At 40.4% G+C, this 19,644-nt stretch overlaps 1 protein-coding gene across 1 annotated transcript in view; it reads right to left on the bottom strand.

Annotated features, from left to right (window-relative positions):
- The window catches only part of neurl1ab (neuralized E3 ubiquitin protein ligase 1Ab), a 28,936-nt gene that overhangs the window by 3,789 nt on the left and 5,503 nt on the right, over positions 1-19,644 (bottom strand). The window contains exons 3-5 of the mRNA XM_029450461.1: positions 18,139-18,460; positions 4,503-5,219; positions 229-408 (exon numbers count right to left, since the gene is read on the bottom strand). Of these exons, the coding sequence (XP_029306321.1) occupies positions 229-408; positions 4,503-5,219; positions 18,139-18,460 (1,219 nt within the window). The remainder of the gene's footprint in view (positions 1-228; positions 409-4,502; positions 5,220-18,138; positions 18,461-19,644) is intronic.

The raw sequence follows: 19,644 nt of genomic DNA on the forward strand, positions 1-19,644 counted from the left end.
ATATAGTCCCATGCGTATTGTGAGTCGATGTCTTGCCGCTGTTCAGTCAGTGTTTGTGTGCTGACGGCTGTTTTATTGCTCTCCTGCATGTCTGCAATTTAATCAATTTTATAAACAAAACAAAGAAATCACAAACATCTGCACAGGAAATACCCATCGGGAGAAAAGAAAGACAATAAAGATTGAGAGAACATAGACAAATAGAGAAACTGGAACTATTGGACAAACCTGTAGACGAGGAAAAGACTGTGTAGTAGCTGGCATTGAGGCTTGAATTGAGTTTGATGTTCAATTGTGTGTTGAGGTTGGGCTCGGAGTTGCCGCTGCCAAGCATCGTGGGGGTGTTGGGTGTACAGGATGGGGAACTGGGGACCGACGGGCCTCGAAGGTCCGGATGTGGAGATGAGCCTGAAGGTACAAAAGAGACACTTAGATGATGATGATGATGACGATGATAATTAATAATAATAATAATAATACAATTTTTAAAAGGGGGAAAAAAATGACCAAATGCAATCTTTCCTAAAAGGGAATCCAACATTTCCATCATCTCACTCTGAGTAAGAGCTCATAATTAGCAAATGGAGGTGAGTGTAAGTCTTGTTGCATCTCTGTTAACGTCTCAGTCTGTCACATTCGCATATTAAATCTCTTCTATCACCAAGCAGATGACTTGTGAGTCCACAGTATCTGTGTGTGGGTGTGTGTAAGTGAGTCAAGAGCCTATGAGTTGGTGTAGCCAAGCCCCCCCCCCCCTTCCTGCCTCCTTCATGAGCCCATGATCCCTCTGGGTAGGGTACAAAATGCTTTCACAGACTATCTGTTGTCTGTCCCGTGTGATCCGTCCCCATCCACACTCCATAACCACCGGCTGCCAGCAGTTCCTTCAATTGGCAGCTCATCTCTTCTCACGGACCAGAATACCGACCCCGATTCCACAGACAAATTCTGATCCAGTCTGCCTGGCAGGCATACGCCATTGTTTTTTATACATTGTCCTTCAACTGACCATGGCAGAAATATTGCTCCACCGTCGGGCCAGCCGCTCACTTGGCACCACCATCCTTACATGTGTCAAATTATCCAATATTGGTTGTTTACATCCTGTCCCACAATTTGCTTATCCAAATGTTCCTACAATGGCAGTTTGGAGTGGAGAAACGGGTAAAAAAAAAAAGAAAAGAACCACAGATGGTGAGAAATTGCTGAAATAATACAATACTGTTGGCTTAAAATAGGAAAAAGACACTTTTGTGGTCTCTTAGTGGAAAAATGTATACAGTTTGTTGCATAACTCTAGCCACGTGCTGTGATCCATTGCTCTGAACTCATGCCTTTTCTTTGGACCACTTCAACCACTGCAGTCTCAGTTTCAGCCTACGTAAACAAACCATAGTAGCTTTTTAGTCACGCAGCGATCATCTAGCTGCTAAAAAAAAATCTACGGACGTAGCAAAGTCAGCATGAACACAGTACATCTTGTAATCCATACAAAAACCTCCATGTGTGTGATTTTAAGTTTAGCTCTGCCATCAATGTGTTTTGTACTACTTTGCAGAGACATGCTTTTTAGAGAATCTTATATTTATTTATTCTTTATATTATATTTTAGAGTAAATACAAAGTCATGTATGCATACAGTAGCACTTACACACCCTTTGATTAACTACTTAACGTGACCTATGTGGCAGCCCGACTATTACCAAATGTCTTGGTCTACTCTAATAAGAAAGAATGGGTAACCTTCATGTCTATTCATGTATCCTTTCATTAAGCGTACCTTTCATCTATTCTTGTCTTGTGAATTTACTGCTGGCTGTGTGAAGAATGAATATGTGAATGGCTTTGGTTTTGCAGGCAGTAGCCTACAGGATACATATTTGTGGTTGAGCATGTGGTGGCTTTCAACACTTTCTAATTAAATAAAGAGATTTCCGCCACACCCTGTCAAGCTATTTATTTTCTGTTAATATCTGAAAGTAGTCGGGGTTTGAACCTGCATTCATGGTTTTCTTTTTTTGGACAATAGGGACAGCAGAAACAAGCCTGTAAACGCAACGCTAACACTTACCTTTTTAAGCTAATATAACAAACTTGTTAGCAAACAGTTGCTTATGTATTCATCCAGAAATTACGGAGCTACAAACATATTCATTTGGAGTCGTGTTTATGTCCATTTAGCGAATGTAAGTCTAGTACGTTAGTTCTATTTTGTTCTCTACCAACTACTGGGAGAAATATGTCTCTTTAGCAGCTATCTTAAACGCGTCACAAGGTGCACCAGCTGGCCTCCAACTGTGTTTGTATGTTGAACAGTTTTAGGGTTTTTTCTCTGAAATCAGCTGCCTGATGGAGCCTAAACGATGCCTTAAGGGCGATGAGAGTGGACAAAAATTTCAAGAAGCGGAAAACCGAAGCGATGAGTTAAAAGACGCCCAAACGCTCCGTAGAGCCGAAGGGAGCTTCAGAGCAGGTGATAGTTCTCTGTAGGTTTGTCACTAAGAGCGACCGCTTTCACATACACACAACCGTTTGATCAAGTGTTAATACATAAATCTTGATTATAGCAGCTTTAGGATCGCAGATGAGCACTTATGTAAACCCACAACAAGACGTCTGTAATTAGGAAATGACAACTAAAGGTCATAATTGATTCTTAATATCTCACATGAAATTATAAAGATAACACGGACAAAATGATCATGTGAGAGCAACAGACTCCCATCTGTTTCATTTCACAGGCTTGACGACACCCAGCCATGACAAACTGTCAGTTGCCTAAGTCGCTAGATGTTTCCATGGGAACGCGTGGCATGCGGCTCCAGTGAGTGGGTGAGCAGAGACGTCACAAATGCACTCCCCACAGCTAGAGTGGGAAATGACACGAACAACGATTATACCCCAAAGAATCAGAATGTGTTGATGGGGGATGGGGGGTGGGGTCGGAGAAATGCACGAGAAAAGAAGGAAGAGATGATTGGAGGACCAGTGTTAAGGGAACGAGCTGTGGGTGGAAAACCCAGCATCTCAAACCTCCATGCAATTACATTTCAATAATGCATATGGAGGGCATCATAAGGAGCTATCATGGGCCGCCTCCTGATACATAATGCTGGCTGCTGGGAGCCCACGCAAGACAGAAATAACCTCCTCAGCCCTGGTCTGACTGACTACATGAAAGAGAGGAGAGGAGAGGAGAAACTGTAGTCCAGAAATGAATAACGGGACAGAAACTCTACCTCTTAATAATATATACATTTCCTGTGAAAAGAAGGATAACCGGCTAAGACAGAGTCATTATCAACTTAGCCAGAAGACAACACTGGGGAGGAGAAAGAGAGTGTTTTCAAAGAATGAAGATAAATGTCTTCATCTGCAGCGACTGTAAACAAATCAAAAGCACTCAGTTGTTTTCTGCACTCTGCAGTATTTCACAGTCACATCATAATAATACACTAAGTCCAAGCATGCTAGAGCTCCATCTTATGAAATATAGAACATTTAAAATACTTAAAGTGCAGAATTCCTAAAACTGAGCATGTCATACTAAATATTTCAAACTTAAATTGGATTTGCACAAAATGTGGTGACGCTTATTTACCTCTTTGCCAAAGATGTGTGCGGTGTGTTTAATGTCCTAGAAAATAAACTCTTAGCGATAACAGAGACTTTTTTATATTTTCCACACTAGGTGGAAATTGCTACAACATACAAATATCTCCCGAACAATTAGACAAGAAACTGATCTGAAGATCTTCACTTGGAAGCAAACAAACCTTAGACTCAAACCCGAAAATAATGTTTCTCCACACATCATCAAAAGCGTACCTTCAGCTTGTGATCATTACCACAGCAAGATTTGTAACATGAATGGTTTCATTTTCAAAATTAAAAAAAACAAGTCTTTTGGAGAATTATACCAAACCTGTTAGCCATTATATGTTCCTATTCTGCTCATTTTGACTCAGACTGTCAGAATATCAACACCAGGCGTGACTTCAGGTAACGTTTTGGTATCAACGGCGATGATGGGAATTTTGATGATGCAGAAGAAGTTAAAATTCACATGCAAATTGTGAAGGTGTAGAACGTAAATTCCCAATTGATATATGAGTTGATTAAAAAGTAAAAGAGCAGCCGAGACAGAAAAGTACGGGGGAAACTATTCCATGACTCGGCTGAGTGGGAATTCAGCCTCCAAAGGTCATTCAAGGATCACAGACTGCATTAATTCATTGTGTAAAGATCTATGGGACATGCTACAATTCCTTTTTATTCTTGTTTTGAATTAATATTTGAACTTTTGCTAAAAGTAATGCTAATAAGAAACATGGGGGACATCACACCTGACTGAATAGGCACTGGAAATGAATGAAAGTTAGTAAAGTAGTGAGGACTAGAATAATAACAGTGATGGATAAATGTTCACATTCCCAAACTGATTCAAGACCATAAAGCTGTTTTTAGGCCGTTAATATACAATCCAAGTGGCGTGAGTTTACCTAAAATCCTGAGTTGTGTGATGGTGCCGTGCAGACCGTAGAACATCCAGAGTGGTCTGGAGTTATCGACACACAGCTGCATCCCTGCACTGACGCCGTTATGGCTCATCATGACCTCCCCTTCAGCGTTCACAACAAAGCCCAAGATATCGCCACTGTGGAGCGGCACTGCCACACGACACACGGCCCAGAATTCCTTGCGGTCAACCAGGGACTCTGGGTTTGATGGGAGGTCGCTTTGCCTCAGGGTGGCTGGGTCACATGATGTCACACCGTAAGATAGAGACCCAGGCCGTGTGACACCTGCCTTCACCTTCACAAACACAGTCTCTGAGCAGCGCATCGGACGGCTAGTGAACACCAGGGTCCTCTCGTCACTGCGGTGATCCAGTCGCGCCACCGTGTGCTTATCCAGCACGGTAACATGGACGCCATGCACTGAGTGGAAGTGCAGATCAGTGTCCATGTGGCTGGGTAGCAGTGAGCACTGCTGCGAGTTTTGAGAGTTTTGGGGCACATGGCAGGAGGCGGAGCTCAAGCGTTGTAGCCGTTCTTCTTCCTCATCATCTTCCTCCAGATGTGTCTCCTGCTGCTGCAGGCTCAGGTCACACAAGCTGATGGAAAGGCGAGGGTCATCGCCGTTTCGCCGAATGGAGGTCCGGTGGGCTGCAGCAAAAGAACGAGGACGCATGCAATCCAGGGGGACCATCTCGCTGTCTGTGGAAAAACAAAAGCACAGGAATGTTATATAATCGCTTGTTTGTGGTGTTTTGAAGAGAAAATCTCAATCCGAACAAACACACTGTCTGAGGCTAATGTAGTCATACAAATCTTAATTTCCTGTCTCTTCAAGGGTCCACAGAACCAAATTTAATGTACGTACCCACTTAGTATTCTGCATATTCCCATGTACAACACTGGTCTGTTTTACATTAACTGTGCGATGTTCATTCATCATACCTGTCACTGTCAACAAATGGTGCCTTCCGGCTTCTCCGCTTTAGAACATTCATTCTAATGCACTCTCTGTACTAAGGCTCAAGAAAATGAACAAATATGTCAACCTTTACATACTCAGAAACATATCAGGAATTTAAGTGGGAGCATACTGTAGCTGCAGGCCAGTAGCTACATCACAGTTAAAGAGACGTAACAGCTTTATGTAACGTTGAAGGATAAGAGATGCACATGAAGCCACTGAAAGACAATAAAGCTCAGCTGTTTTTGAGGCTCCCGCTCCGTCCGAGTCCTGTAATAATGTGTGTATGTATATATATATATATATATATATATATATATACATACACATATATATACATATATATATATATACATACACATATATATACATATATATATATATATATATATATATATATATACATATATGTATACATATATATATATACACACATATATATATGTGCATGTATATATTTATGTATATATATATGGGTATGTATGTATATATATATATATATATATATATATATATATATGTGTATGTATATAAACATAGATGTATATATATATATATATATATATATATATATATATATATATATATATATATATATATGTGTATGTATATATACATATATGTATATATATATGTATAGTATACGGAGGGTGTCAAATAGCTGCAATGAGCCGCCAAGAGTCCTAACTGTTTACATAACAAACTGTCTAAGCAGCAGATACTTGATGTACTGTATTCTACCTCTGTACACTGTTAACATTTTAAGTTATGTGTCTGGATTCTAAAAGCAGCTTTTTTTCCGATCATTGAAAGGGAAAGGCATTCTAAAAACTGTATCGCATGTCTCTCTCACAAATAGCCCTTCCTATGCTAATTCTGCTCACTGTAAACTAGAAACCACATGGGAACATCAGGGCAAAACTGAAAGAGCGTATCTTTCCGTGTAGACAGTCGGTACAAACAGATCTGCATCGTGGCACGCTTAGGAGCACGCTGCCAAATTTAACATGGCCCTCCAACACGGGCTAAAATTAGCCTGATTGGACATTTGAGGAGAGCGGGGAGGGACAGGCCGAGGGATGAATGACATGATGGCTGAGTTGTGTGGCGCTTAACCTCAATCTGCTTTGGGCTTCCCCTATGGGAAGTGGATGGAGCAGAAGGGTGCGACAGAATGAGAGGATGAAAAAAAAGGGTGGGGTGTACTCTTGAGAGAAAGGGCATACCTCACCAGCTCCTCTTTATCACACAAAGACAGCACATCTCCGGCCAGCCACTGATAAACTGCTTCAACTTAATTACTTCCTCAGTCAAGAGTGTCCACAACCAAGCATGATGCTCTTATTATTAGCAGCCTTATCTTCTTCAAGGCAAAGCTAGCCGGCTTTGGGCTACAAGAGATAATTTCTATTCTTGCTATTGCGGCTTCCCGCAGTTCACAGAATGAGTGGCGCAGCAGTCAAAGCAAGTTGTGAGAAGAATAGAAACATTACCAGTGAGTTTCTTCCTATTGTGGAAAAACAAGATATACAAAATATCAAAGCAAAAACAATGAAACGAAAAAGACGTGAGCCAAATAAATATGTATGACCACTTTCTTGATCTGGTCTCATAGAAGTCTGAGATAGAATTTTACACTTAAAACAGCTGACTATTATCTTCTGTGTCCTATGTGTGTACAGCATTGTTGCATGACAAGGTAATGAGCTGCTGCCAAAACAAACTCACATAGCAGAGATATGACTGGATTTGTCCCGGTCCACACCTTCTATATCATTCACGACGGTGAGAGCCGGAAAGAGTCGGTTATAAGAGTTATTAAACTATTAGCAATCGAGCACCGAACTTGAAACAGTTTCCTCAATATGGTTAAAATAGCTAAGGGAACTGGTTGATAGGTTAAAATAATTGTTAAATGGTTGATATGTCCAGCTTCTGCCTACCCAAATGGTACAAACTTAATCAAACCAACATTGTTATTGCCGTCTTAATGAATAAAAAAATACTGTCACAATATTTTATATCATGAATAATTACCTGATATCCAGTTTATCATATTCAAATGAACGCATTTGGACCATGATGGTGATGGGAACTAGGTGGCTTTGTAAATCTGACGCACAAAAACAAAGAAGTTTGGAACTACTTACTTTCGATGTTCAAATAATTACTCATGTTTTTGTAGCTGGTGTGTAAACACGCTTTGTTATTACTCTTGATATGGAGCCAGGTCTCCCTCTCAGACTACTCACTCATTGAAATGTCACTCACACACAGACAGGTGCAGACTTGTCTTTTGTCCTCTGAATTATGTTAATAATTAAATTTAAGAATGGGTGCTCACACGAAATTCACTGCAGCTTAGCTTAATTTATAACATTTGGCGACGCTCCAGTGGTTTTTATAATAGCATGCAATGAACATACAGTAATGGTGATTATATTCAACTTTGGATTTATTTAATTCCAGTCCTTGAAACTTTTGAATAGCAAGGCAAAGTCTAAATCACTTCTTTTCAGACATGAAAACAATACAGACATGATTAAGTGCATGGCTGAAATTGTCCAAGTAAAATTAAGTGGTCCTTGAACAGCTCCATCTACTCAATCTCTGGAGGAAAGCTCTGATTGTATAATGGAACACATACCAGTCTGACACTGTTCTGTAGGGTCAGTGGCTGACCCTACTTTTATTAAGCGTAGCTGTGAGAAAGAACTTGCTCGAACGTTAGGAAGAGATGTCTTGGCTTTGTTGAAGTAAGAACACACCCACACCAAAACATACACCTGCAGAAAATACCCCTACCTGCTTCACTTCTTCAAACAAGTTGCAACCTTTAGGAACATCACGTCTTAACGCAATCTGGGAAAACCAGTTAGAAGAAAAGGGAAGGTGAACGTCTGGGAAATAACTGAATAACTGTCATCCTGTTTCCTTGAGAACACATACCAGAATGACAACTGACGTAGTGCGGTTTAAAAGCTGTTTACGGTACTACCCTGCGAACACAAACAGCCTGGCTCCACCTCACCTTGAAATGCATTTTAGAGGCCAGCATGTATTACAGTATAGTTGTTTTATATTTAAATCATTCAATTCAATTTTTATGTATGCCTTTTTTTAGTCTTGAACAGCTCTGTCAGACAATGGCATGATACTGAATAGATGAGGGAGGGTTCAGTTGATTCCTTCGCCCGGTGGAACAGGATTAGGAGGCTTTTGGGGGCTTTATTGAAGCGGCAACCTCTATACAAGGTCAGCCGCACCAATTGTGTGTGTGTGTGTTTGGGGATTTGCCCTAAGTATGCATGCCTAGGGGGCCTATCCAGGGTTCTGTCTAGAATGAGTGAGTGAAGTCATCTGTCATGAGAAAGGAGACTGCGGGAGGAAAGGGGGTTGTGTGTCTGTCCCAAAAAGGAGGAAGGGCTTTCACTTATCAAAGAAAAACAAACAAGAGAACGGGCTCAGAGGGAAAATCTGCATGGATGAGCTTTTAAGGAGTGGTATCCCACTCAAGATAATGACACAAGTATATGAGGGTGAAGCAGGAGGGGCTAAAAGGCTAGAGAGCACAACGATATCGATACACAAGAAGAAGCCGCACAGTTGAAGTATCTGAGATGCCATGTGCAATAGGAGACGCATATGTGGCGTTTTTGAGAGATCAAGCGGAGTCTCTGATTTAGTGCCAGACGTTTCTGAGTTTTGGACTTTGATCTTGGAAAGAAAGGTGAGAAATCGCAGACGTGAAAACGACGCTACTCACTTAAGGGATGTTACAAGGGCACAGTGTTTCCGAGGCCTTAACTAAAGTGTCTTTACTTCCATAAAACACCAGGCACTTTCACACAGCGCTGCTTTGAATTTTGTTTTTGTTTTTAAAACAAAATACTTTTCTTGAGTATCTTCAAAGTGTCCATTGGTTGTTTCAATCTAATCTAACATTTCTCCAAATATTAGATTAATCTCTTTGTTAAAGTCAACACAATCTCAATGAAAACCGCACAGATGAACACATTTGCACACTAAATACACACAGAACACAAAGTACACATTCACGTCTTCACTGGGACTCATCTGAAAGTGATTAGCTTCCTCTCCGAAGGATTCCCCCCGTACAACCCAGCTCCCAGGATCCAAACCTGACAGGCTCAATTACGATTTCTATTTTGATTTCTCCGCAAATCTGTTCGATTCCATCTGGGTCGATTAAATCCCAGTTGAGGCACAATAGCCTGTCCAGAGGCATTTATTTTGATTCAACAAATCAAATAAATTCCAAGCACTGAGATCACTTGAAACCGAGCTCACATAAATACATAGACCCTAATCCCGATGTGTACATGCTGGCAGATGTTAGGTCAAAGGACATTTTAGTTTATACCAGACCTCTTATTTCATTGTAACCAACTGTCTGACAGAATGACTTTACTTTAGTTGTAATAGCAAGAGGAGAAATAAAGGAATACAAAAATGTGCAATGGGGAAAAGGAGCCTTAGTTATAACATTAAAACCAAGAGAACTGAGAAAAGTGAGTTATACATAAAGCAGCTATATTCTACTTTCCAATATGAGCAATGGATCAAACGACTGTTAAGTGAAAAGAACTCACAGATAATAAAATCTCAGCTCTACGGAAGTTTTTTTTAGCATCATTCAGCTCATTGTTTTGCTTTTCTAAGGTCGACTGCAGCAATACAAGATCGATGGAAGATCTCTTCAGCATTCACCCAATCACAAGTCATCGTGACCCACCCAGCAACTGCACGTGTGCTTTGTATGCTGGTTTTTGATTTTTCTTTCAGCCCACATCCTAATCAAAATGCCATGGCAAAGACGATCCTCCCTATAATGTTTCACTGAGTTTGTGAATCTCTTATTTATTCTTTATTTGTTCAAGTCATTTCTTGGCGCTTTGCTCTTCTCTTGACTCACACCAGCCTCAGAGGCACCGTTACCATGGTTGCCTTCATCCAACATGTTTCCATTGCTGATTACAGCCAATGTACTGCAGATTAAGAAGGCTTATTATCTTGTACAAGGTGAACGGCTATCATCAATTATTTTTAATGTTTCAAATGTTGTGGTACAAATGTTTTTCTCTTCCGTGCTACATGAGCCTCGTTCAGTCCTGCCTCCACAATGTGTTTATCTTTATACCTTTAACATATTTGTTTATGTTGCCGCTTTGTTTCATGGCACACTAGTCTAGAAATAAATGTATTAAACAAGGGACTACTGCACTGGAATTTAGATTATCTAGGTTATCTGCATCCCAATCCAACACCATGTATAAATACTACACTCTAATCCTTGGAGTCCATTGTTTTGGCAGTTAGTATACACAAAAGGTGACTCATGCACTATAATTAAGTAGCTTATCGTTATTATCAGAATATAGTGCCAAGTGTGCAGCTGCAGATGCCAATCAAGGTGAAACTATACTAACAACAATTACACATTTGAAAAGAATCACATTTAGCAATTAAAACATTGCAATTGAAATACTGCTTTGTAGAAGAATAGATCATCACAAATCACGTGATTGCGGCATGAGCGTTGGTTTTCTAATACACTTACCTTTTACAGAATTAATGTGAAAGTACTAAGTTGTGTAGATACAAGAATTGTTACATTTAGCACGTACTGCTATGTTAATGCTGCCCTTGGGAAGGTACAGGGGACTTGTGATTGGCTGAATGCCGACGAGCATACTTACAGCTTCAGCATCAAACATGGTGGGAAAGCTAAGAGGAACCTTGAACCTACTTAGAAACGGACAAGGTTACCACAGCCTTGAACCACAATCATTTCCAGCCTTACAGTTTTTACCCAAAAAAGGTATCAACATGGGTTTTGCTGGTTCTTGTGACCCGAACATAAGTTGTAGCCTTCAGTAAATTCCAAAAGAGGAGAACTTGGAACGGGGTCCATAGTCCTGCAAAATCTTAACGCAACTATAATCAGGTTTAAATATCCAGTCCCTTCAAAAAAGACCGTTTCAAATGATTTATTGGTGTGATCAGCATACAAGCAATACAGTAAGAAAGAAAAAAAGCAACAGGCTGTAGTATGATTCATGATTTTAGTCTAATTCCAAAATAATTTACCAAAGGAAATTACTAAATGTTGATAATATGGAGACATTTAGCATCTTTCCCTCCTTGTCTGCGGTTTTCCTTTGGCTGGAAAAGGACTTTTGACAGATGTCTTTGCATATTATTGCATGCTGCATTTCCAGTTTATTGTTTTTGGAGGATTTGGCTGGAAGCAGAAACCTGAAATCGAACTTACAGTATTAGTGCAACATCCATTCGTAGTACTTCAGGCCCATCGTGTCTTCATCAATCAAAATGAACTAGAGTTCAGCTCTGCTCCTCTCTGAAGGCCTGATTAAAGAAACAGTTTAACACTGAATATAAAGTTTTACTCACATTTTATGATTTATAGCCCACATTTTGTTTTTCACCCGGTCATTCTGAACCATTGTTACCTGCATTGTCACCCGGCTGACCATGCGCTGTTTTTCTGGCCACTTGTGTCAGGTAGCATGTATCTGACCTCTCTATTTTTAAAACCTTTTCATCCACAAATCAAAACGCTGCGAAACTCCACATAATCTATGTTGACAAGTGAAACAATAAGTGAGATCTGTGGCAAGAGAGTGTGAGCGCTTGGCGCACTGAGAGAACACGGACAGAAATAGACACAAAGAAAGGAAAGTACAGCACAATCAGGTTCAACCCAACATGTTTGTGCAGCACAGCTATTCAGCATTTACACACACCATCTCTTCATCTGTTGACAAAACAGGTATGAGTCAAAGGTAGAGCGCTCTTTCACTGCTAACAGACGGTTTAGATTCTGATTAACATGAGGTCCACATGATAACAAGAGTTTTAAATGGTTTCAGACAAAACGGTAAAAATATTGCAGATGTGCACCAATGAATGTAAAACTAGACTAAGAGGCTACAGTCATGCCAAATGTTATCCAGGTCCAGCTTCTTAATTTAGTTTTTTGCTGCTTTTCTTTATCCTATTTCATAGTAAACTGAATATTTGTGGTTTTTGGAGAGTTGTTCAGGGAAAAAGAAAAATGTGATGACATCCCTTTAGGCTTAAGGAAATTGCGTGGGCCATGTCTCTAAACAATAAATTGATTCATTGAGATAATCAACAGATTAATAGATAATGAAAATAATCTTAAATTGTACTCTAATGCTAATGTTTAGCAGGGGAAATGTTTACCATGCTCACCTTCTTCATTTTGAGCTGAAGGTGCTAGATGAGGGGGGGACAACATATTTTATGTAAACCCATCTAATAGTTGTCGAGACATTTCACACAAACCCACCAAAGTAAGCTGCTACAGCGTTAAACTGATTACATTACTTGCTCACTGACCCCTCTGTCAATTGCTTTTTTCAAAAACAGAAATATTTAAATCATTTTCACGTAGGCTTTCAGCGCCCACGTTCATCAAATAAAAAAACTAATTTATAAAGCATGTTATCAATACTAGACGGTCTACTGAAGCTACAATTATAAAAATGAAAGTGTCACTGCTCCTTGGCAGCGGCGAGCACAGCACAGAGGAGCAGGAGTCGGATCACGTGACGAGAGAAAGGAGAGTTAACCGACAAGACTAAGTTGGAGGTGTTGGTGTCAAACTAATTTGGATTCAAACCAAAAGTTAATGAGAAGGACAAAGTGGTCGGAGCTGACACGGCACAGTGGTGCCTGGTGGAAAGCTGAAGATCAAAGCAAGTCCTCAAATATTTATTTTCTATTTCTTGTAATACGTACGGTGTCTGTGCAAAATTTCATGGAAATCCATCCTACTTTTAGCAGATATAGACCAACAGAACAGAATCACATTCCCATCCATAGAGCCAATTCACTAACATGGCTAAAAATCTACATCTATGCAAACTGTATACAAAAAACCCCACCAAGTCCTTCTTTGAAAGCTGCTCCCTCTGTCCCCCGAGAAGGAAACATAAGTGATGTCTCTCAGGATGTTAGTAAGCATGAAAAGCATACAGCACAAGGTTTTTCCCACGATGATGCTCTACAGGCCTAATGCAATGCAATGCCATGTACAGACATGATTGATGTCAACACCTTCCTCTTAATCACCTGAGATGTATGCAGCCTCTTGACAGTTTGGCAGCCATTTTGGATTCTTCTCTAATGACTAGAGAGACAGGTTGCAGATGATGTTAGCTGACGCCGGTCTCACGGATCACTACCAGTCTGTCAGTGATTAAGTGACTCATCTACCGCTAGTAAACAAACCCCCAGTAGAGCATCTTGCATCCATCAAAAGATGCCTTTGACTCGCTCCGCTTATCTAACTTGGAAGGAATCCATCATACCTGTACAAAACAGTGGATGCTGTGTGGTCTCTTGGGAGTCGTCCCATAAACAAACACATTCTGTTAAGAATGCAGCCGTACATGTAAAAGGGGGTGCAGTTACTTTTTTGACTGGAGGAAGATATAGCATTCCCATACGCGTCTCGCTTCAGAGAAATGAAACTGAAAACACTTGCAAGTTATTTGTGACCTGGTTTCTGGAGCTTCAGCAACAAACTTGATAAAACTCAAGTGTCATGTTGAAAAGCTGACTGCAGAAAAAAAAGTCTTTCAAACGTTACATTTTTAAATGCATCCGTTTGGAAATAGTGTTTTTTTTTAACAAAGTTGTATCTAAAGCCAGGTTTCTTATAATACTGTTCGGAGAAATGATAATAGTAAATAGAGACATTTGTGAAAATACATTTGACAAAATATGCTTTGGAAACAGTTACGTTGCTTGAGAAACATACACTTGAAGAAACCTTTTGTCAGTTCCTCCAAGGCCTAATGCATCTTCGTGTAGCACAGGCCATTCTGTACAAAACCCAAGCAATGCACTTCATTATTGATAGCAGCGTGAGTAGTACAAGTGTGAGTAGGACAAGTGTGGTGATGTAACAGATCTTTCTTAAATTGCATGGACAGCATTGTTGGTCTGCAGAAGCCCTGAGGCTCAGTTTGATTTCAGCAGATTAATTTAGCTTCCTCTCTTACGCAACACCATCTCAGCTTTCAAGCTGTCTCACAGATCTCAGGATCACCTTTGACTCCTTGCATGGGTGGCTAGCTACTGAACTGCGCTGCCTTGATAAAAGCTTAGAGAGGAAACAACACCACTCTTGAAAAGATCCTTAAACATCAGAATAAGACCTGATGGCAGAAAAGCTGTTTGGCTGCAGGCTGCATTGAGAGAAGTGAAAAGGCAGCAATGGATAGCGGCTTTGATGAATTCCTTAATACAGTGTGGAACGTTATAAAAGACCAAACAGACACAACAGTGTTTGATGCAGATTATCTCCACGATAAAAACAACAAACTTTTGACTGTAGCCTTGCTTAAATGGATCGCATTCATAATAGGTTTTCTAGAAATATTCACCCGAGTAGAGTTCACAGGAACCACAAGCTGAAGCAAAATAATCAAACCACCAAAAAGATTTCATCAGAATAGCAATGACACATTGTGCCTGTAACACTGTCTTCAGTAGACGTTTATACTCAGGTGGCGGCTCGTAGAGAAAGTGTGACACTTACGGTAATGTGCGCCGACATGTTAGCAGGAACACTTTCATAATTAATCCATGAAATATTAAAAGACAAGGAAGCTATTCACAGAAAGGATGTGATCAGATACAGTTATGCTCACTACATGGGTCTTAAAACAAGAGAGTGAAGGCTGATTGGTCTGAGCTGACGGCTGTGTTAGCTGGGGAATGAGGTCAAATCACAAGAATGGTTCAGTTTATAGTGACAATGGTTAAATGTTTTGAGGAAGTAGAGATCTGTTACCACCACTACTCCTATATATTTATTTTATCAACATAAACTCAAAGTGGTACTCCAACGATTTAGTTATTTCATAAAGTTGGGGGACTCAAATGAAAGGTCAAAATCTAAGGATACAGATATCCTGATATCCTGACTTTCAGTCTCGAGTATGGGTCAAACTACAAAAGATTTGACTACAATTCCCATAATGCAAATCAATACCTTTCATTAGACGTCGGCTGGGTCTGAAGAATACAAGTGTGGAAATGGAAAACCTCTGCGGGTGTGGAGTTAGAAAGAAGTAAGGTTACCGTACCTCTGTAGCCCGCTCCTCGTTGAATCTCTGACCAAACTGTTGGCTGTCAAGTTGCATTGTGGGTAATGTAGGCGCCAGTTTATGATACTGAAGAAAAATGTGTGGAATAAAAAAGACGATATCTGTAGTTCTTCTCCTAAACTGTTCATCGTGACTCCAACAATGTTATAGGGGTGCAATGCTAATGCTAAATTGGCGGAGTACTCTTTTGAAAAGCTCCCTTCAAAGCTGCAGGAGCGGTTTTATAAAACAGTCTCACTGAGTAGTACTCTTAGCAACAAGTAAACTGATCCCCATGTGTACAACTGGTGGACCTTCATAAACCTAGAGCTCCTAAAACACATTATCTCACTGACACAGCAATCCATATCACTTAGGTCAACAGGTTTATCACAACTTATTTTCTCTTATATTTTTACTGTCTTGCACATTTATCTCAAAAGCCAAATCAAGGTCACCTTACCAAGCAATTCTCTACACTCCACAGAGCTTATTCACAGCTCCACGCTCCATTTGTTTTCTGTAAAAGAAAACAACTGCAGCAGATCTGTAACTCCCACCTGGACAGATTGTGTGATAAACAGGCCAGAACAGGTGCAATTTGGCTCAATTTATCAGCTGGTGTAGCATTAATTGCAGACCCAAGTGTAAGCATCATTAAGAATCCAAATGCACCCTTCTGTTGAAGGAAAATGCACACATGTGCCAGTCCACAACTCCAGACTTTGATGTGTCCGCCCATATTTCAGAGACTAAGTGTTTGCTGAACTGTAGCCAACTGCCGAGACAATACTGGGCCTTTGAGATATACCATGCTCTCCAGTGGTGACGCTCGCGGGCTATAGAGGAAAGCTGATAGCCAAGTGATCCTTCAGCTGACTGAGGGCCGAGGCTTTACGGTTTAAGCCATCAATGTGGGGATAAAGGTGATCGATGTGGGAAAACAGAGTAGAAACAGTGGGATTTAGGGCTGCTGGCCTCATTCACAGGCACACATTACATGAACTAGGACTATACATTGGGGGAAATCTTAATTTTAATGGTAAAATGGATATATTCTGTTATTGTGGCCTAGTGAGACATTCCTCTGGTTTGATTGTCTTGGAAAAAACACCCCAGATTATTACCTGACATCACCCTCCTCTTTGTCAGTCCTCTTGGGATGACCAACACACTCCTCTTGTTCTTCAACAAGAGCTGTGTGCTGGTCAGCACCACAAGGCCAGTGAACCCTAGATAGTGGCACTCTGGCGCTGGATACCAAACAGCCCATCACGAGATAGCACGCCTCTCGCTGTCAACCACACCGGGAGAAATGAGGTTAAATGGCACTATCTACACAATATGGGAGCCTCTTCTATTTTTATTAACGGCGCTGACAGCCTCTATTCTTTTGAGAGAGGCAGCACAATTCTTGGAAATTGTTATAAATAAGTACTGAGGCGTCCACAAGGATTCCCATTTATCTATTTTGCATAGTTTTGTATTGTTTTCAACAATTGGAGACAGCTGTTTTTGATGCATGATGCGTTTAATAAATGCATCGCGATCTGCAATCCAAACATACTTCAGATGCTTCATTGCGGTGAAAACTTCTTTTAATGATTGCGGAGGACCTGTTTGCTCTTAATTTCTTAAATGTAATGACCCTTTAAACAGCACGGAGAACTTGTTACAATGGATTTCAGACAATTTGAAAATTCCCCCTTTAGGGAAATTTCTTTGATACTAACAACCGTGGTAACTATACAACCTACCTAATCTCCCACCATCTTTTTCCACTGAGCTATTTGGTGGGTGTGGGAAAAGTCGAGCAGCTGTATGTAACATCACCTTTTACAACTCACGCTGAAGAAAAAAAACATCAGAGGCAGAATGGTTTCCAGTGGTGCAGCATTATAGTAACAAGACTCTGTGAGGTCGTTGTGGTTGTACTTACTATGCTGACATTAACACATTGATGTTTAGCTGCATACCGTTTGTCAGGTTTACCATCTTAGCGTAGCATGCTTAACATGTTAGTATGCCAACATCTTTAGCGCTTAACAGAAAGTACAGCTGAGGCTAATGGGAAAGTCAATAGTTTGAGAGATTTGGTCATGAACCAATATATTGGACGAATTGTAATTCAGAGGATCACCAAATTCCTCTGGGGACCATGAATGTCTTTACCACATTTCATGGAAATCCATCTAAATTGTTGACATATGTATTATTGTCATTGTGCAGAGTACAGGTACAAGCCAATGAAATGCAGTTAGTATCAAAACAGAAGTGCAAAAAATGTCTATATTATATACAGAAAGTGCATTGAGTGATAAACTACTATAAATATGTAACAGATTGCAAACAGACCAACATTGCCATCCCTAGAAGCATGACCCTAGCATGGCTAAAAATCACTTAGTCCCTAGAAAAGGATGCCAAATTATAGTGCTAAGTTCACAATTCAAACAGAGTCACTGTTTCTGGTCCTTAATGCATGACTCACCTAGCAGCTGGACCCCCCTGGTGAGGCCGTAGACATCTATGAGTGCCCAGAGAGGTTCTGAGACATGTACCCCGCTGAAGAACAGTATTGGACTGGAGTCGTTGATTCTGTAAAATACCCGGCCCTTCTTGTCCACCCAGAAGGAGATGACGTTTCCCTCATTGGAGAGCTCCTCTGGCAGGGCTTTTGCCCAGAAGCCGCTCTGGGAGACCAGGTCGGGGCAGGCGTACTTCGGCAAAGTGTCTGGATTTATCCTCGATGGGTCTTTGGATGTAAAGCCAAGACGCAGAGCACCGCTCCAGCAGCACTGCTTTTTGGTGATCTGGAGAGTACATCTTTTTATTTAATGAAGATGTTGACAACAGTTAATGATGATATGCTGATGTTTAGCAGGTGTAATGAATTCGTTTTTAGCAGGTGTAATTAATAATTATCATATTCATTATATTATTTTAGTGTGTTAGCATGCTATCATTTACTAATTAGCACTAAACACAAAGTGCAACTGAGGCTGATGATGAATGTCATTATATTTGCAAGTATTTAGTCATAAATCAAATTATTTGCCAGATGAAACATACCAAAGTGTTTACATTTGATCATGAGGGGGATATGGAGCCCGTGAGTGGTCAAAGATAGAAAACTATATGGACTTTTCTCTCTGAGGATATTGCTGGGCTCCGTAAAGGAACTTCACTTCCTGTTCCAAATTTCATCCAATAGCTGGTGAGATATGACACATAGACCAACATCAACATCCACAGCATCAAGCCGCTAGCGTTGCTAAAATGAGTTTTAAGCAAACGAAGAGTTACCTTGGTATGTTCATCACCTGCAAACGATTTTTTGTCTTATTTTGAACCTCTATTTACTTTGCATTTACTGTGCCAGATAACAGTATTCCTCACATGGCAATGCTTGCCCTGCTCTCTCACTTTCGAGACATAGATGGCCTGATAGGTGAAGTGGAAACTTGTTCTAAGCTGCTGCTGCTTTGGCCCACACAAGAGCAGAGAGAGAAAAGAGAGAAAATGAAAACAGGAGAGCAAAGACGGGGGATGAAGAGAAAGACAGGGAGGGAGAAGACAAATAAAAACTGAAAAAGAGGAAATGAAAAAGGGAGAATGAGAGAGAGGCCTTTTTATCACAGTCAATATTATTTTCTTAATCTCTGACTGTACTGTGCAAACGAATAGAACAAAATAAAGTATGTACTCACACTTACAGTGTTCTTTGTAGAAGTACAAGAAATTGGTGCGCTGTATGGTTTTTTTAAGTAAGATGTTTTACAGGAAATGGTGGAAGCCATCGGGATGACTTATGTTGGTCGTGCCGAAAACATCGGGCTTGTTTCACATGCAAGTCACCAATGGTGGCAGCGTCATGCCTCACAAATTATTGGTGCTTATTGAAGATACTGTATTGACGACTCCTAAAGGACTCTTTCATGCTAATGTTTCAAGTATGATGTTTGTTTTGATTAGTAAAAATGTCAAAACGAGGAAG

The sequence above is a fragment of the Cottoperca gobio genome, chromosome 15 (genome assembly GCF_900634415.1).
Source record: "Cottoperca gobio chromosome 15, fCotGob3.1, whole genome shotgun sequence".
Lineage (NCBI taxonomy): Eukaryota > Metazoa > Chordata > Actinopteri > Perciformes > Bovichtidae > Cottoperca > Cottoperca gobio.